Below are 19,157 nucleotides of genomic sequence, written 5' to 3'. Positions count from 1 at the left end.
AGAAAGTTGCCATAAATAATTTGGAGCGAGATGAACATTCCTTTATTTCAATGGTTCTACTGTGTTCTGCCATTAACCCTCCATCCCATACTGTTCTTTTGATCACCATGGCACAGTAATACACAGTGGTGAGGCTCACAGTATGCAGTGTGCCTTCTGCATCTCTACAAAGGTCACTTTGAAGATCATTGGTTCTAAAATGGCAGTAAATGTGCTGACAAGTACCTGTGCAATGTGTTACATGCTCACTGACAGGTGGGCTCACATCATATTACTGACACCCCACAAGTTTGTGTGGCACTCTCTCTCTTTTGTTCTGCTGGGTATGGGTATTACAGTATGAGTGTAGCACGGTCTTGTTCACCCTACTGTTTCAGCATGGGACCGCAAGGAACAGCCCTGGTATGCTTCATCATTTGTGATAAGTGCCCCAACTAGCTTTCAGCCCAGCTTACTTCTTTGCCCCATGCACTGCCCTGTCCAAAGGGGAGGTCAACCAATAGAGTAATCCAGGTTACTTTAAACAAAAAACAGGAATTGTTAGTCAGATAAGATTTCCAGTAAACAGGTTGGAAGAAAAATATTACCTGATATGGGTATCCATAAAGTAATCTCAAGCTTTTAAAAACAAATAAATTACTAAATTCTTAATCCAGGCAAGGAATAAGATTCAACTGGCCAAAACTGCTTTTCACTCCTTACAAAATTGCACCATTTGCTGTGTTCTGGCCCTAGTTATCGTCCATGGAGTATTTTGGACCTTGGCTCCATCTATTCTGAGCATACTTCAGGTATGCTGAGTAACTCAAACACTGTTTTTGAACATTCCTGCTTGAGTCAGGAGTATCATCAACACCAGCTCAGATCAGGTATGGCTTTGTCTAACTGGGTCTTGTACCCCCAAAGAAGAGTCCGTAGCCTCCTCAGGCAACTATTTCCAATGCTGCACCAACTTTTTAGTCCAGTTGTTTTGTTTTTCTTCTAGCGTGCATCTTGCAAGCTGGCTTCACCCTGATTTTTGGATGACTTGTGTATTCTAGAAATTTGAGGGGTTTTCCCTGTGTCAACATCCTTCCAAATGTCTATTTGTGTCTCATACTATCAGAGCTCCTATTTCCACAGTATCTAACATAAGACTTCTTCACTATCACATTTCAACTGTAAGGACTTAGCAGGTCTTTCAAAACTTAATGACCTTCAAGACATTTGCATAGCTTTCACAGAATCCTACCAATGCAGAATACCATAAAGAAAACTGAAGACAAGACATATATAATGATCTATTAGGCAAAAGTATTCAGGCACAATTTAGGCTGTATTTCTTGATACATTTTTACACCTGCAAAGAAATACAGAAGAATTCGCCACTGAAATGTGCTCAAAATACACAGAATGCTTATAACCACTCTCCTCATTTTTTGCTTTGTTCCTGTCCAAGGAAGTTTCTTCATATTCAGGCATGTTGATACTTGCTAGATAAACTGAAAAATACTTTATGAACAGCCACAATGGCTGAAATTAATCTTGTTGATTAAGACAATCTCTAATGCTGTCTATTTTCAGCTAAATTGTCTTTTTCATAATTCAACAGCAATATCCTAGTCATGAATCTCCAGGCATGGGTAGCAGTTACACTGCTTTTTATACTGACCTTTCCAATGTGTCTCATTAAGCTCTTCTACTCTTTCTTTCTTCATGACCCTCAAGATATGATTCATAAATATTCTGATAAATTGAGGAAACTGATTGGAAAGAAACACACACACACACACACACACACACACACACACACACACACACAAAAAAAAAAAAAAAAAAAAAGCACAAAGGATATGTAGACCATCATATTTAGCCAAGTCTTACAAATTGCTGCTGATGTAGTAGAGAACAATCTCTCAGCTAATGTTTATCAAAGCTTCATATAGGTGATAGTGCTTCAATACTAAACTTGAGCCAGCCTCCCCTTCTTGAGAAACACAAACACTCTACCACAAAATATGACTAGTGGTACTGCGTATAGGACAGATGAAGTAATCTTTTAAATTCTTCTATATACAGCCTTCATATGACTATTGGTGTCTAGTCTGGGGGATCACACTTCAGAAAATACCTGAACCTGCCAGAGGCAGTTCATTTGAAAAAAAAAAAAAAATAATCAAACCCTCAATTTATATGTTTTATCTGAGACTAAAGATAAGATGAAAATTAGAAGAAACAAGAAATAGGTTTTCATTGTTCTTCACACTGAATAAATTCAGAAGTAATGGCTTTAGATTTCAGTAACAAGGATTCAAAACCATGTTGCAGATTAAGGACATCCTCTGGATGACAGCAAACATTGGAATTGGTGTCCTGGACACACTAAGGATAGTTTAAGAAACTGAGACAGGAGCCTTTCCCAGAGTGACACAGGAATAGCAGGCCTTAATTTGGGACAAGGGGTAAACTCAATGACTCAGTGAGTCTCTCCCTATTCCATTTTTCGGTGACTTCCTATGTATCTTAAATCTTTTTATTTAGCAATGGAAGTTTTTCCTACTCTTCCATCTCTAATTGTTTATCCTTTGCTGGGTTATACATAATGCTGAAGGTCCTAATTACTGAAAACCCTGAATCGCCTCTAAGGTTTAATGTACTCTTCACTCTGCCCTTCAGCAGTTAGAGAAAAACACAGCCCAGATTTTCTCACAAGTCTGTTAGAGACAGCTTGATCTTCAAATACTTGATTTACTGTATCCGTATAGATGAGCAATTATCACAGTACAGTAAAAGGTCCATTGTGGTTTTTCTTTTTATGTAAGATTTGATCATAATAAAAGCATATGGTTTTCAAGTATATCCCACTCACATTTGCTTGTTTAGTATAAGGCACTCCTCCCTGAATATTACTGAGAATCCTGGTATTTTATCACTCAGGAGTGTCCCCTCTCACTCTGAAGTTGCTGCACCATGTAGTTTGACAGAGCTTGGTCACAGAGTTTCTTTCTCAAATCCTCAAAAAAAAACCCTCACAAGCTATAGTTCTGGTTCATTGCTTATTACTTCCACTGCCATTATCAGATAACAGCAAACTGGACTAATCATGTGTGTATTGGCAATATGCCAGAAGCAAGTCTCTGATAAGAGTTAAGATATTGTGATATGGAAGCAATTACTAAGCAAGGGTTCATCTTTTTAGTGCAGAGGCTTTAGGCGTCAATTTATTTGAATACAAGTTGCTTCTGCACTAAGTGACTAGACAGATTTATTTAAATCAGAGAGCTGTGCACACCTTGGGAATGGAGCCAGATTAAACTACAAGAGAGACTGAACTCCAGGACCAAGCAAGTCCTTTCTAGTTCTTGCACCACTGAGGTAAAGTCAGGAACCTTTGGCAATGAATAAACAGTCAGCAGTAGCATTTGTTCCCTAAACAGGTGGTTAAACCTGACAGACTGAAAATCTAAGCACTCAAAAGAAAGCAGATTTTATTTATTCAAATATCTAAAAGTCAGATTCTCACCTACTAAAACCAGCACTTCTGCTGAACTGCATATAGTTACACATGCATTATTCAATTATTCACAAGTCTGCCTCAAAATTAGGACTAAATTAGCAAATACATTTTTAGTGCAATGAAAAGCCTCCCAAAACAAGAGGAGGGGTGGGCAGTCACTTTTCCTACTGATTCCAATGCTCCTGTGCATGCTTTGTTAGTGCATACTTACACAAGAACAAACCCCCAGGGTACCTGAAACCTCACAAAGGTTGCTGCACCCAAGAAAAGGGCCTGAATAGACACATGATGCCTTCCCTAGCCCTCTCAGTTCTACTCATAGTCCAGCCAGCTGAAATGGCTCCTATTCTGTTATGGCTGGAAAAATTAAATGCTGCAATATTGTCACAGGTTGTGTCTGGTGTAAGGGGGTGAGAGAGGCTCTGCAAAGCGGTGCCAAGTGCACTCAGGTGCTCGACAGGGAAGAATAGCAGCAAGCAGTGTTTCAGAGGTACAGGGCCTAACAGGCTGAATAATCTCTCTTACAAATTAAATCTCATTTCTTTTCCACATGTTTTTTATGACTTTTATGTTAAATACTACATGAACATTAGTTAATGGTGTCTTCCAGAAATCCAACCATTTTAAATGTCTTCCTTTCTATGCCTCTAAGCACATACTCTTTAAATTTACTGTAGCAAATTAAACCCACACAGTCTAGCAAAAATCATACAGCAATCTCACTTTTTTTGCAGGATCTGTGTGCCCAAGCAAGTATAGCAGTCTTGAGCCATTTTACCATTAACACCTCTTTCTAATCACTGATTTCCTGAAAGTATTGCAGCAGTACCTAAAACATATTTCTTGCACCTCCTAAATACCGAGTATTCAAAGGTGATTAATTTGCTTCATGCACTTTTCAATGTGTTTCACTGTATCTGAAATGTACATTAGTATCTATCTCCTACACAGATATTCACTAAAAGATACCACTCTACTGTGCATATTCACCCTTTAGCTCATGTGAATATTCAGCCGTTAGGAAGTTAGTCTATTATTTATTTTATTAAAACATGAAAATAGACCTTTGTCTAGACATGTTACTTTGAACTCTCATCCCAGGATTTTATCCTTTGATTGTGTACTTACAACCACAGAGTCCGTTTTAGCTTTATGAAAATATTAGTTTACCAAACTGAAACCTAACTGGGGTATTAACCAGGTAGTCAAAACATTTTTCACAGGTATGTTGACAGTTTGTGCCTGCCATGTAAGACAACGTGGCAAATGCCACCTTAAATCTAACCTTCCTGAAGGCACTCAACTTGCCTTACAGCTCTGCCAGCACAGGCACAAGGAAGGCCAGGGGTAAGCCAGCTTGCTGGTTTTTTGCACAGTATTAGGTCATTCTGTCAGAGTTAGAAGAAATGAGTCAAGGGCAAAGCCTATTTGGAATTAAATCTGGACAAGGATGTCAAAAACATGAAGAAGAATGTCTTTAAATACATCAGTAACAAAAGGAAAACTAAGAAGACACAGAGAAAACAGTTACTGAACACCACCTTTCTATTTGTCTTCACTGGCAAGACCAGCCCTCAGGAACTTCTGACCCAGGAGACCAGGGTAAAGGAATGTCAGAAGCAAAATTGTTGGTCAGGGAGGATTGGGTTAGAGAACACCTAGGCAAATTCAACATACACAAGTCCATGGGCCTTGGCAGGATGCACACACGAGTGATGAGACAGCTGAAGGACATCGTAGCTTTGCTCCTTACAATTATATTTGAAAGGTCACAGAGATCGAGACTAGCGCCTGAGGACTGAAGAAAGCAAGTGTCACTCCAGTCTTCAAACAGGGCAAGAAGGAGGATGCAGGGAACTGCCAGCCAGTCAGCCTCACTTCAGCCCCTGGGAAGGTGATGGAGCACCGCATTCGGGAGGCCACCTCTATCCACAGGGTAGACAAGAAGCAGGATCAGGAGCAGTCAGCATGGATTCACTAAAGGCAAATCATGCCTGACAAACCTGACTACCTTCCACAATAAAACACTACCTGGGTGGATGAGGGGAAAGCAGCAGATCTTGTCTACCTCAACTTTAAGGCTTTCAACACTGCCCCAACAATGTCTTTTTTCACAGGCAAACTCAGGAAGAGTGGACTGGATGAGTAGACAGGGAGGTGGGTTGAGAACTGGCTGAACTGCAGATCCCACAGTCATAAATCAGTGGCACAGGGCCCAGTTGGAGGCCTGTCCATGGTGGTGTCCCTGAAGGTTCAATGGTGGGCCCAGTCTTGTTTAACTTTTCCATCAATGGCTTGTATAAGAGGCAGAGGCCTCCTCAGCAATGTCACTGATGACACAAAGCTGGGAGGAGTGGCAGATACCCCAGAGAGCTGTGCAGCCCTTCAGAAGGACCTCAACAGGCTGGAGAGATGGGCAAAGAGGAACCTTCTGAAATTCAGGCAAATGCAAGATCCTGTACCTGGAGAAAAATAATCCCATGCAGCAGCACAGGCTGGAGACCAAACCTGCTGGGAAGCAGCTCTGTGGAGAAGGACCTGGGAGTCCCGGGGGAAAACAAGCTCTCCATAAGCCAGCAGCGTGTCCTTGCAGCTGAGCAGACGGATGGTATCCTGGGCTGCATTCAGAAGAGCACTGTCAGCAAGAGGAGGATGCGATCCTTCCCCTCTCTTTGGCCCAGGTGAGGTGTCACCTGGAGTGCTGTGTCCAGTTCTGGGCTGCTCAGTACAAGACTAGGAGATGTCCTGCAGGTTGATCAGTCTGGAGCATCTCTCTTCTTAGGAAAGGCTGAGGGAGCTAGGTATCTTCAGTTTCAAGAAGAGACAACTGAGGGATGACCACATCAATGTCAGTAGGTATCTGAAGCGAGAGTGCTAAGAGTACAGAGCCAGGCTCTTTTCAGTGGTACCCAGCAATAGGAGAGGAAATGGGCACAGGAAGTACCACCTGAACATGAGGAAGACTTTTCACTGTGCATGTGACCACACACTGGAACAGGTTGCCCAAAGAAATTGTGGAGTCTCCTTTGCTGGATTCAAGAACCATCCAGACACAATCCTGTGCCATAGTCCCGCCTGAGCCAGAATGGTGGACCCACTGGCCCTTTCCAGCATTATTCATTCTGTGGTTTTGTGATTTTTCTATGCAGACAAAGCAGCGTGGGGGTGCTGCTGTTGAGAAAGGAATCATAAACGGCTACCTGTCTGCTTAAGATGTACCAGCTAATCAATTCAGAAGTTCTCATTAGTAGTGCAGTCCAGAGGCCAGTATCAGTATTTGGACTACTGCGTGCTTCCACGAGTCACCGGCGAAGGGCGTTGACAGAATAAAGGGCCCCGGCCACCGCCACCTTCCCCCCGGGACTGTGTGTGTGTCAAACCGCGTATCTCCTGTACTCCCGCATAAAACATTAAGATGGCTTTTGTTGGAGCCGGCGGGAACCGGCGTCTCACGCGACAGCGTCCCAAGTGAATAATTTAAAGCTCGTAAGGGATCGGCCTCATGAGGAGCGAAGAGCCGTACCGGCCACAGCCCCCGCGGCGCGGGCGGCGCCGGGCCCGGCCGGGCGGGTTCAACCGGTTTGTGGCGGCCCCGGGAGGCAGCGGCGGCGGGTCCGCCCCGGGGCGGGGCGGCGAGGGCGGAGCGGGCGGCTCGGCCCGGCCCAGCCCGGCCCGCCGGCGGCGGAGTGCCTTGGGGCGGCGGGGGTGGACCGTGCTGCCTGTGCCGATGGTGCTCATGACCGAGCCGCGGTGCGATGCGGACGAGCCGAGGGCAGCGCGGGCCGCCGGCCGGCGGGAGAACAGGGGCGCTCCGCGGCTGTGAGTAGTGCCAGCGCCGGGAGAGGGGCCCTGCGCGGGGCTGTGCCCGGGCCACCCGCGGGGCAGCGCTGAGGCCGCGGGGAGCTGCGGGCGGGGGGGGGGCCCGGAGCGGTGGGGCCGCGCTGTTGGGGGCGCCGGTCTGGAAATTCCCGGGAAAGAGTCGCCAAGGGCCCTCCGCTTCCAGGCTTAGATCGAGCGCGAACACCTCCGCCCAGCTAAGACCCGCGCTCGAGTTCAGCGTTCGACTCCAAAGTTATAGTTTTAGGAGAAAGACATATAAATACTACTTCTAGTAATTTCACCTAACAGCCTGAAAGTCTTTCTGAGCCGTGGCACACAAATACAGTATTTGTGCTTTATCGCTTATGGTAAAGTGCACGGTTTCCTGTGGGAAGCTGTGATCCTTTCTTCTGGGTGCCAGGGAAACCTAGAACTTTGTGAGAAGTTCACAAAATCTGATATAGACAAGAGATGTCAAAACGGGAGTTCATTCTAATGTCCCAGAAGGCAGAGGATTTCCCTTTTCGGGAAGGATGGTGGTCACTTGCCCATCCTGGCACGGCTCCCCGCTGGGCCCCTCGCCCAGCGTGGCCATACTCATACTCACACTTCTGCTTTTTAACCTGAGGAGTACTGTAAAAATTGAGCAGGTGAAGACGTCGAAAATATTCCTCATGAGGGTGGGGAGGTCCTGCTGGCTGATAAAGGCTGTCTGCTTGGATTTACTGATGGAAGTTAGGGAGGTCACAGTACTCAGAAGGGTGGGCAGACTCCCCTGAGGCTGCTGACCTTCCCAGCCTCTGAAGATGACTGGGAACATCAAGAGTTAAAGGTTCATCTCCTGCATTGGTCTCTTGCTTCCTGCAGAGATCTCAAGTTATTTAGGTGTTTATGCACCATGGCAATGACCATCACGTGAAAACATTGCTGGAATCAAGCAGTTGTCTGTTTCCATACCAGGCTCCCAATTCACGTGGGTCTTGGCAGTCCTGAGAACAGTGTTTGAGAAGTTGAGCATCTATAAAACAAGAAACTAAAACATGTGGGATTTTCTCCTCAAAAGAAATTAAAAAGAGTTAACTTTCTCCTAATCTGGGGTGATTCCTCTTCCCAAAGAACTTTTCTTCACAAATATTTAATCTTATACAGCTTCCAGGAGAAAGGTGAACAGGTTACCAGCAACTAGCTCTTTCTCTTGAAAGAAATTTTGAGAAAGTCTGTGTTGGTTTTTGGGTTTTTTCCCCCAGCTGTATGCGTGATCTCTAAGCAGGTGTATTCCTAAAGTATGTATCACAGTGAAATCTGCTGCCAGAAATAACTTGCTTGTTAGCGAGCACTGGGAATCAAAGTGTCTTCTAAGTGTCCTTTATCCTGTATGGTGTAATCACATCAGTGACTTCACACTACAAATGAAACATAATTCCCAGACCTTCTCTAGAGTCTTCTGACTTCAAGCCTTGGATACTGATCCCTGCACAGAATTATGCCAGTGAACCTAATGAAGTTGTTCAGGTATGCAAGATCTGTATCTGATTTTTCTCTTGAGTCCAAGATAGTATATGGAGAGCTTGATCTCAGAGGCATTATATGTGCACAGGTAACTGACCATCTGTTTTTCCCCTAGGTGTTGAGTCTTTCAATTCTTCATCAGTTAACAGTTTTAGAAGCAAGGTCAGTCTTAGCTGGTGTGATAAACAGAGACGTCTTACTCGCTATGACTCTCTAGGGGTTTTTTTAGCTATCAGTTTTTGCTGTTCAGTAGGTGTCATGCAGGGAAGAGCTAGGCAGTCTGTTAGACTTTAAGATACAGTGTTCAGCAATAGTAGCCTGACAGCAGGAGGGTGAAAAGACTGGGAGAGAAAAATACAACAAACAAACAAACAAACAACACCAACAAAAAAACTTGAAAAGCTTTTTCTTAAACTTGAAAATTATTAAGTATTTGCTCTTTGGAAACAAAGTTGGAATTTATTTTCTAGCCCAAATTTACTGAGAAACTTGCCTGAGAAACTCTTGTATTCACTTGTTTGGGAGTTAACATCACAGGCCAGGTATCTTTGGTTTGGCTAATGTGAAGTTGCAGGGGAGGTTATTCAGCTCAAGAACACAAATGTGGATTTAATTCATCTAGAAATGAGATTGCTACAAGCAGAATTGATGAAGATTTGGTTTTAGAAGTAAGTGTATTTGGATTTGGTGGAGTTTCATTCCCCTCATGTATTTCCAGGGAACAATAAGCAACCAACAGAGCTCATGATGACCTCTGTTTGAAAAAAATGCTGGCAGGGTTGTAGAGGTTTATGGAATCTTAGTGTTTTTCAAAGCTCAGGGCAAGAGAGATTCATGTGTGTAAAGAGATTTATGTGTATATACTAACCTGTACTTCCTGGAGGTATGCGTAAAATGTTGTTCAATTTAGAGATGATCTTTATAGCTTAATATGCTGCTGCTGCTACCATAAAGGCTCCCTGGGGGATAGGTGTATCTGAAGGATTGAAGCTGTAAAAGTATTTTGTGTTGTTTTTCAGGGTTTTTTTGGGTTAGTTTTTCTAAGTGTCTGAAGATTAGAAACTTGGAAGTTTGTATTTATCCAACAGTGATTCAGAAGAGTTAAGTACTTTCATACTGATTCAGAAAATGAGCCACTCTGGCATGTTTAGTGATACTTATATATTTGAAAACTTTCCAGTAGATCTCTTGTGATTGTTACCCCAGAGATAACACTGTGTAGAAAATGGGCACTCTTATTATGCAGACCCAAAATAGTGACGTGTCAAAAGTTTGTCATTATGTGGAGTTCATTCCAAGACAATAAAAAAATTGTGGACAGAAAAAGCCTTCCAAGTGGAGTTCCCTAACCATTACGTCCTGATGTGGCCTTGGACCACAGGGGAGTTAACCCTTGCACTGTATTTAGAGAATATTTATTTTTTTGACTAGGAAGTGGGTTGTGTTTTATTTGTGGTGGCACTGGACCTCCTGTAGAAGTTGTCAGCCCTGCTTCAGGGACCACTGGTGGAACAAATGTTTGAGCATTGAAAATAAGAGTGTGGCACATTAGGGAGAAACGGCAGAGGAGTAATAGCAAGCACTTCATATGCCTTGTCAGCATCTCTCTGCTTTTACCTATACTTGCTTCTGACGAAGTCCATGTAGCATTTTCTGGTACCACTGGCAATCCTGGTATTCAGTCTGTCTGTATAAGTGTGATGGGATGGGTTACAGTATGGCAAGGTTCTGCTAACATTAGGTGGCACATTCTGTCCCCTTATAGTTTACAGAATCACGTAATGTCCAGTTATTGAGTGTAACTTAAAGGAATTAAGAGACTAGGGACTTAAGAGTCTGAAATATGTGGAAGGTTTGTGTTGTTTTTTTGTTTGTTTGTTTGTTTTTTAATTTTAATTTTTTTAAAACAAAAATGCATTGCAGGTAGTGGGGGAAATATGCTACTGCAAGCAGTGGAAAATGCTTGAAAGCAAATTGGATATTTCTGGGCAGGGAGAATGTGATTTTTTAGGTTGTTTGTCTGGCATATTATTCTACCATAGCAGATGTTTCTTAATAACTGTTTATCAGTTGATACATTAAAAAAAAAAATAATTGACTGACTTACTCAAAATTCACTCTTTTCTTTTTTAAGTCTCTTACTTGAGAAAGACACAAAATGCAGATAAAAAAGGGGAAGTTATTTATTACTGATTTAAAGTTTTATTTCAGCAGCCAAACTTCTGCTGTGTTTTGTTTTATTGGGGTTTGGTTTTGTTTTGTTTTTGCAAAAGGGAATAATTGTAAGTAGGTACCTTCAGGGGATGAAGATACTAACAAATACTAAGTATCATATTTATTTAATTCTTCGCTAGTATTTCTTTCTTGGTTTTATAGCAAAAGTTGTAATACATAATCTGTTAAGGAGGAGAGGCTTGCAAATGAAACATTTAAATTTACAGTGTGACAGGAGTTTTCCAGTCTAGGTTTGAACCTTCATTTGTTCATGATTATGGGTTTTGATCACTTCTGTTTTTTCCCTTTTGTCTCCCTGCCATGCCTACTTTGTTCCTTTTATATGTATGCTTAAGTTATTAAAGCAGCTTTTTAAAAATAATTTTTCCATGTGTAAATGCAGGGTATGGAGCTGAAGAGTTTTTCTTTCCATCCTGGTGCCTCATGTGGCTAATGTATTTACTAGTTATATGCAATATGTGAGAAATGTTTGTTAGGCAACATAATAACTACAGCTTTTGGCAGCAGGATTTGTTGCTGGTATTTGACAGGTGATGCGTAAACATCCCATCACAGTATTGTCTTCTTATTTCCATCTCCATAAATGTTGCAGTCATGTTGTTAGAAATTATGTGCTTATCTAATGAGGCCACTGCTGAGACTAGTGATCTTTATGCTCTGTACACAGCTGTTGCCAAGTCCACATATATCCTTGCCAATGAATCTTTTCAGATCTGTGTTACTTGAACTAAACTTCTACCTGGCACTGACTGTCTTTGCCTCTGTCCTTGAGAAAATATCACACTAAGATTAGGGAGGTTAATAAGCTCCAAAAAGAGTGGCAGGAAATAACTATGTAGGCTGCAGCTAGGCAGCAGACAATTTCATCAGAACAGGGAAGGTAGAGGCAGACTGCAGCCTTCACCCTCTGTGGATAGAAAAGGGAAAGTAGTTATCTGACTATGAAATAGTGGTTCTGTACATCCCCTATAAAACCAGCCATACCTTGGCATGCCCTCAGTTTAGCCCTCTGGCTGTAGTTTCAATCCTTCTGTGAAAGACAGACCACCTATGCGAAAGAATCTTGGTGTACTTTTGTAGCTACCATCTATGCTGTACTAGTTCAGGAAGAGCCGTTTAGATTTGTTCTGCCTTTTTCTCAACAAGAAGGTTGTTTGTATTACAAAAGACCAGTAAATAACAGAATTATAAATATTCTTACTTGGTTTTGAGAAATTTTAAAATACATGTAAATGTGCTATGGCCAGCATTCAAGTGTGTTTTGCCGTGGAGGACAGCTTGAGGCCGGTGGAAAAACTCAGATTGAAGAAGCAGGCTTTGAGAGCATTCAGACTCAGTGTCATGGTGACAGGGAAAAAAAAAAAAAAAAAAAAGGAAATCCAGTTATCTTTACCTTAGCAGGTGTCTGACTGCCATGTGTCACATCTGGTTCTAATAAGACTACCTTTTTCCAAGACTCTGGAAGGAAAATGTTTCCTATATTCAGCATCATAGTCAAAGGCCGTGTTGTGACTGGTGTTGGTTAGACCCATTGTTGGGAGCTAGTATTTCCTAGTGTGAAATAGTAGCTTTTGTATTCAGTTATCTACATTGTTCTGGTCTTCCATTAACACATGAGCAAGTCTGTAAGAGTAGTCATAGGTTGAAAAGATAATAATGGGAAAGTCTGCATTCTCAGGTACTTGGTGAATGGTTCACTTCTGCCCTTGGTGAAATGTGTGATGAAATGTCAAAAATGTACTTGGGTATTCCTTGAAACTTCGAATTTTGTCTGTGTGATTAGTGTTGAGTTTTAAACAAGGAAAACATGATAAAGCACAGTAGATAGGCACAATGAGAAGTTCATTTTCATATCCTTGTTTTTAATTTGGCTTTGTTGTGCACTGTTTTTACTGGGGAACCTCACAAAAAATGTAAGTAAGATATGTAGAAGCGGAATCAAACACACTTTAAACAGGGAAAACTTACCTTATTTTTGAGTATTTTTTTATCAATGCCAGTTTTCAAAGACACTACTTTATGAGAAAATCCAGCCTTCCTTCTCTTTGTATATAACCTGTCAGGAGAGTCAAAATTATTTTTCTCATGTACATTTATTAAAACACTTTTTGTGCAGCATAATGAGTCATTATTTCTAAATGTACCATAGAACAGAAGCTGATGGTCAAGAGTTTTGTGACAGCTTCACTTTTTAACAGCAGAAAATGGAATAAAAGTGTTGATAAGATTGTTCCTAAACCTTTGCTTTCATCTTTGACTGCGTTCTTAATAACCATTGTTAATGTAATTGTGTGAGTCTGATTTTTGTTTTGTTTTGTTTTTTGTGGATTTTTTTGTTGCTGTTTTGGTTTGGGGGGTTTTGGGGGTGGTTTCTTTGGTGTTTTTTGCGGGGTGGTTGGGGTGTTTTTTTGGTTTTTTGTTTGTTTGGGTGTTTTGCAGTTGGGGGGGGGGGGGGGTTGTTTTGTTTTATTTTTTTAAGTATTTGAGTCTGATGTAACTACTTAGTTTTTTTCAAAAGCACAATTAATGCTGAAAAACTAGCATCCAAGTCTTGCAGTATGTTGAGGTGTGTTTCTCTGGAGTTTTTCTTCCAGAAACCAGAGATGCAGCTTCAGGCAATGAGGCCAAATTTGTATGCTTGTTCTATGGTGATCAGGCCTGATTTGTAAAGATGCCTTTTTTCAGATTAATATGTGTTGTTTCTGCCTGCATTAAGGAACACCTCTGATTGACAGATGTCTTTGTGGTGGTATTGAACATACTAATTGTATATAGATGCAGTATTTATCTTTTTAATTGAATTTGGTATTGTACAGTTGGTAAACCTGTCACTTAAGTGCCTTTTCTCTCTTTTTTACACCCTGAACAAGTCATAAATAAGGAATTTTTTTCTCTTCCCTTTCTCCTGTCGCCTCTGGAAGCTAAAGATAAAAAAATGAATTAAGACTGTATGCTCCCTTTTCAGTATGAATTGTGATTCTATTTTTGTCTTGCTTTGGGTTAGAAGATTAGGTAGGCTACAACCAGGAGATATGAAAACATTTTTTCCTAAAGGATTCAAGGAGGTTGAAGAATGAGAAAAACACATGCTTCCTTCCAAAGTAAGGTGAATGAGTGTGTTTTGCTAAATTTTCTTTTTTTCTCTCCCAAAAATACGTCTGTCAAAGTTTTCTGCTGTGTGCTAAATTTGACTATGTCTGTGTTCAGGTAAATAGTTGTTGGTCATCCTACTGAAACTCCCATGGAAACTGCATGATGGGAATCTTATGGAGTTGAGTGAAGATACATATGAGAGGGCTTTTGCTTTTTGAAGTGGATATATGAAACGGAAACTCTTGAGAAGACGAGCTAAATGGCTTCTGTTCCTGTTCTAGTGTTAACTCAGTAAAATATCTTGTTGTAGTGTCTCTTGTTTCAGAGCACGGGGAATTCTTCTGGGGTTTTTTTGTTGTTGTTGTTTGTTTTTTCTATGGAACTTGATAGCAGTCTGGTTTTGATTAGACAGGGAATAGAGACAGTTAATAATAGATGGTATTTAGAGCAGAGAATTTACATACTTGCTAATGACGTGTGCGGTGTCATAGTGATCTTGCTAATGTCCGAGTGGTGAGGCAGTGTGAAATTTGATCTAGTTATTATGTGAAATGTCTATTCAGTTGAGGAGAAAAAACTTGACTTTCTCTCCTTAACAGTGTTGGAGGGGGTTCTGTTCAGTATTAACTCCAAAATTTCATTTGAGTTTCTAATACAGAAATTGCAACACAAACATATGAAACTATTCACGGATCAGTGATTATATTCCAAGAGATAGATGCGGAATAAAGCACAGTAAGCATTTCTGCAATTAATTAGCTTGATATATAAAATTAGTTTCAGATTTTTAAGAAATCCGAAACAATTGGTGTATTTCTCTTTTGGTGTCATCTGACACCAAGGTTCCAGCTGTGCCTACAGGTGTGTTTCATCCTAGAAATGACTAGAGAAGCACAGGGTGTATGTGCAAGTTGCCCATCCATATGCATGTTTAACACAGTTGATGTGCAGCTGTGTAACTCTGCCTCCATTAGGCTGTATTTGATCTCAATGGGAAGAGAATTAGCCTGTTTCTTAAACAACCTGAGGAAGTCAAATCTCAGACTGGTTCATACCTATTCATATTAACAAACTGACCTTCTCTGTTGTGCAGGGTTTCACATCTCCGCACCATCATTGATGCTTTTCTGCTCTCTGTATTTGGTATAAATACATCTGCTGGCTGTAGATTAATTATACAAAAAGCACAGAAAATCCTGCACTTCAGAATCAGCTATTTTATTTCCTTCAGATTTTAGCATTAAGTACAAGCTGTGTACTAAGTATATGGAATTATACAAATACCAAATGTATAGATAATGTCAATCTAACGTCTGTTATAGCAGTTGTTAAGCAGCTTTCTGCCCATTTGTGATTAGAGTAGCTGTAACTCAATTTCTGCCTATTTTGTTAGTTTGGGAGTCTTAGTGATAGTCAATGGTTGGCTGTCCATTTGCATGGAAAGAATGGTATGTGGTCTTTGATGTAGATTAAATCACAACATGATTTTGAGAAATTGTTTCTGGGGTATGTGTTATCCCACATAAACAGTTCTGTGTGCCACATAACACTATAGCATGACTGTAGAGCTACAGGAGGCCTTTTGTTTCTGTGTGACTGGACTGTACAAACAACACCTAAATCCTCAATTTGAGCACAATTACTAGTTTTTCTAGTATGAGGACCATTCTAATCTTCTATGAAGAGGATGACAAGAGAGTTTACAGTGGAAGGGGTTTTTCTTCAGTCCAGGTGTGAAGTAATCGAACTCTGTGCAGTATGAATGCAAGCTCATCAGATAAAGCACTCCAGAATCTGATTACACATGGAAAAAAGGTTTGTTCAGACTGGTGTGGCATAGAAAAGATCTCTAGTAGAATGATGGGACATGTCTTCTGAAAGAAAACTCTAAGACTTTAGTCCTAGCAAAAGATAGTTTAAGATGATTGCTTCACTAGCACATGATAGGTCAAGGAATGTAAGTGCTTAGGAGGAGACCTGTGACTTGAAGCATGCTGAGCAGTTCTTCCAAGCACTGGTAGGTTCTATCTTACTCTGTTGTAGTCATCTCTGCTTGAAGCATGTTGCTGGTATGTCTTTTGGATGACACCTAGATAAATCTCTTCATCCTGCTCCGTCTTCTCTGTTTTTAAAAATCTGATAAAGTCAGATTTATTTGGGTTCCTTAAATGTTTAGAGTCTCTCCCTTTGACTTTAAGATTCTGTAAAAGTAACCCAGTACTTTACCTGCAAAGACTCATGTAATGACTCAATTAAATTACACTATCTCTTAGCACTAGGACTGTTCACACTACTTTGATTACTTTACAAATTCTGTTAGTCTGCCTACAGCTACACAATAAATCCAACAGAACCAAAAAATACAGAATGTCATTGTATTTGTGATGGGTATTTTCTCATGGGTTGTACCAAGCATAGTTGTGGACATTGTGGGAGAAAGTATTTTCCAACTACTTTGGTTGATCATTTGCGTAATATAGCAGTCTAACTGCTATTGCAAAATTAGTCCTATTTGTATAACACAAGTGAAACTGGACCAACAGGGCTTCTAAGGTAACATCATGATCTGAGATGTGTGCTCCATTCAGAGAAGGAAAGTTGCACCAGTCCTGAATCACATTAAGCCTTCGGGAAATATGCTTTGACTCTAGTTTTGCAAACAATTAAAGATGTACCTAACATCACTGATTATTCAACAGGTCTTTTTTCCTCCTGTATAACTAATTTGCAATTTGTGGACTGGGGGACTGGTTTGCCATGACTTATTGTGTCTTCTGAACTTCTAGAGCAGTTATCAGGTGGACCAAATAGCATGGGTGTCCTGAGGAAGCTTTGTAGAATGATTCATATGGTTGCAGGGAATTGAACACAGTAACCACCATATAGTTCTGAAATTTTAGTCTCTCTTGTGTATGCCTGAGAAGTGTTTGTGTCTGATTCAGTACTGGGGTTGTCAAGGCAGCAGTTTTTCCTTGAGGTTTGCTTTCCAAACTGTGGCCTATTAGGAGTTCTCTCTCATGTTATTTTTGTTTAGTACTTCTTACTCAAACTATGTTTAAAGAGAACAGAGGAAAAGTTATTTTAGATTAATGTATTTAATTTTTTTTGTCTTGAAAAATTCCCATTAAAGTGGTACAGTATGACTTTCACAAGGAATCTGAATTTTCCAGGTCCTGGTGAAGGTTAGTGCCAAGCAAGAAAGTTTGAAGTTCAGAGAATTTTATGCAACACAAGGAACTTGACATGCAACTGCCACAAACCTTTGTTTTCCCAGAAACCATTCAGAAGAATGGTGAAAGAAGAGGTGAAATTCTTCTGACTTCTAAAATTTATTGTTGAATAATGTGTTTCTGAGCTACATTAGAATAGATCTTAGTCCACTGCCTTGGTTTATGTATTTCATAGCACTTTCTCTTAAGCACAACCAATGTTTATTTTAACTAGCTTAGAGGCAATGTATGATCCCACTGTAAGTGCAGTACTTGGCTTTGAAAATGCTCCCTTATGACAACTGTTCTTTATTTGGAAACTAGAGACAATTTCTTTTCTTTTGCTATTATTTTAATAAGCTTGTTGGTAGTAACAAATACATGAGATTTTTTTTGTTTTCGTTTCAATGGTCCGAATGTCACAAAGTTCTTTTGCTTTGCTCCTGACGTTTGCAAAGTTCTTTTATGTGCATCTACTCTGAATAGTTGTAGTGAGAATCACTCATTTTTAAAGTGCTCTTAATCTATTTTGTTGTTGTTGTTCCTGACTTTTGTGCTCTTTTTACAAAGCATTTATGAGTACTGACTCCCTCAAGAGAATGTGAGGAGTGCTTTAATTTACTTGTGACTTGATGGAGGGAAGGTGCGGGAAGGTGCGGGAAGGGAAGGTGCGGGAAGGGAAGGTGCGGGAAGGGAAGGTGCGGGAAGGGAAGGTGCGGGAAGGTGCGGGAAGGTGCGGGAAGGTGCGGGAAGGTGCGGGACGGGAAGGGAAGGGAAGGGAAGGGAAGGGAAGGGAAGGGAAGGGAAGGGAAGGGAAGGGAAGGGAAGGGAAGGTTCTGATATATAGAAAACACCTACTAGTGTCTTAGTTGCTGTGTGGAGCTATAATTATCAGAAATATTAGGACAAACCCATCTGTTTTCAGTTTTTCATTACGTGAAGGAGGCATAAGGACATAGGGTGAAGGACAGACATGGTGAAACTTTATCAGCTACTAGGAATACACCCTATTGCTACTATCAGTGTCATGTGTTACATGGGTGAGTCTCCTCAGGGCTGTGCTGCTGTTCTCAGCTGCAGAAGGCATCCCGGAGAGGTGAGCAGGCTGGCACAAGTTTGCTCAGTGTTCCTACACACAGCTGTCAGCAGGATTAGCATATTGGGACCCCTGAGCTCTCCACCATCTGAAAGAAGCTAGATGGAATGGGTTCAGACACTAGAGATTCAGGTGTAGTAGGATTTAGTGGGAAGACAGAATGAATGAGAGAAAAGGAGTATGAATTTTAAGTAAAAAAAAAGTAGCAAAGCGTCTAACCATGTTGACAGGTGTAAGTGAGCGGTAGAACCTGTGTTACAGGTTTTTTTAAGATATTTGTACCATTGAGGCATGAGACAGGCCTCCTTGATCAGTTGGTAGTATTGCCATGTGAGAATTGCAGGGTGACTAAAGCAATGATGGACACTAGTCAGGCTTCAGGGTCAAGCAATCTTAAATCTTAAAAACAATGCTGTGTTATGTAGTCCTGTTCACTTGGGAGTTTCCATACCTCGCTGCTTTTTTTGAACCGGGCAATTTTGTTTCACCCTGTCCCTTATCCCAGTCATTTCTGGTGTTCTCTGGCCAATCTTGAAGCCCAAGGATTTGAGTAATAGAAATATATCAAGGCTGGGAATAAGACGTCTTCAGGATTTGCAGACTTTTGGAATACATACTCCCCTGTGTTTGCAGGGAGCACCTTGAGTTGGTAGTTTGTTTCTCTGTTTAAAATCTCAAACAGCATAAAGCTGCTTATTTG

General features: G+C 41.0%; 1 protein-coding gene across 5 annotated transcripts in view; it reads left to right on the top strand.

Annotated features, from left to right (window-relative positions):
• The window catches only part of GRAMD2B (GRAM domain containing 2B), a 42,476-nt gene that overhangs the window by 4,427 nt on the left and 18,892 nt on the right, over positions 1 to 19,157 (top strand). For 2 of the 5 annotated variants that reach the window (XM_040090609.2, XM_040090608.2), the window contains exon 1: positions 7,186 to 7,315. The exons of 1 other annotated variant lie outside the window; for it this stretch is intronic. In XM_040090609.2, the coding sequence (XP_039946543.1) occupies positions 7,224 to 7,315 (92 nt within the window). In that variant the 5' untranslated portion in view covers positions 7,186 to 7,223. Of the gene's footprint in view, positions 1 to 7,185; positions 7,316 to 8,763; positions 8,828 to 17,310; positions 17,457 to 19,157 lie in introns of those variants that run through there. 2 more of the 5 variants (XM_040090610.2, XM_040090611.2) reach the window with 2 other exon arrangements.

This window comes from Hirundo rustica, chromosome Z (genome assembly GCF_015227805.2).
Source record: "Hirundo rustica isolate bHirRus1 chromosome Z, bHirRus1.pri.v3, whole genome shotgun sequence".
NCBI lineage: Eukaryota > Metazoa > Chordata > Aves > Passeriformes > Hirundinidae > Hirundo > Hirundo rustica.
The sequence above is the reverse complement of the archived record's forward strand: the minus strand, read 5'-3'. Positions and strand labels throughout refer to the sequence as shown.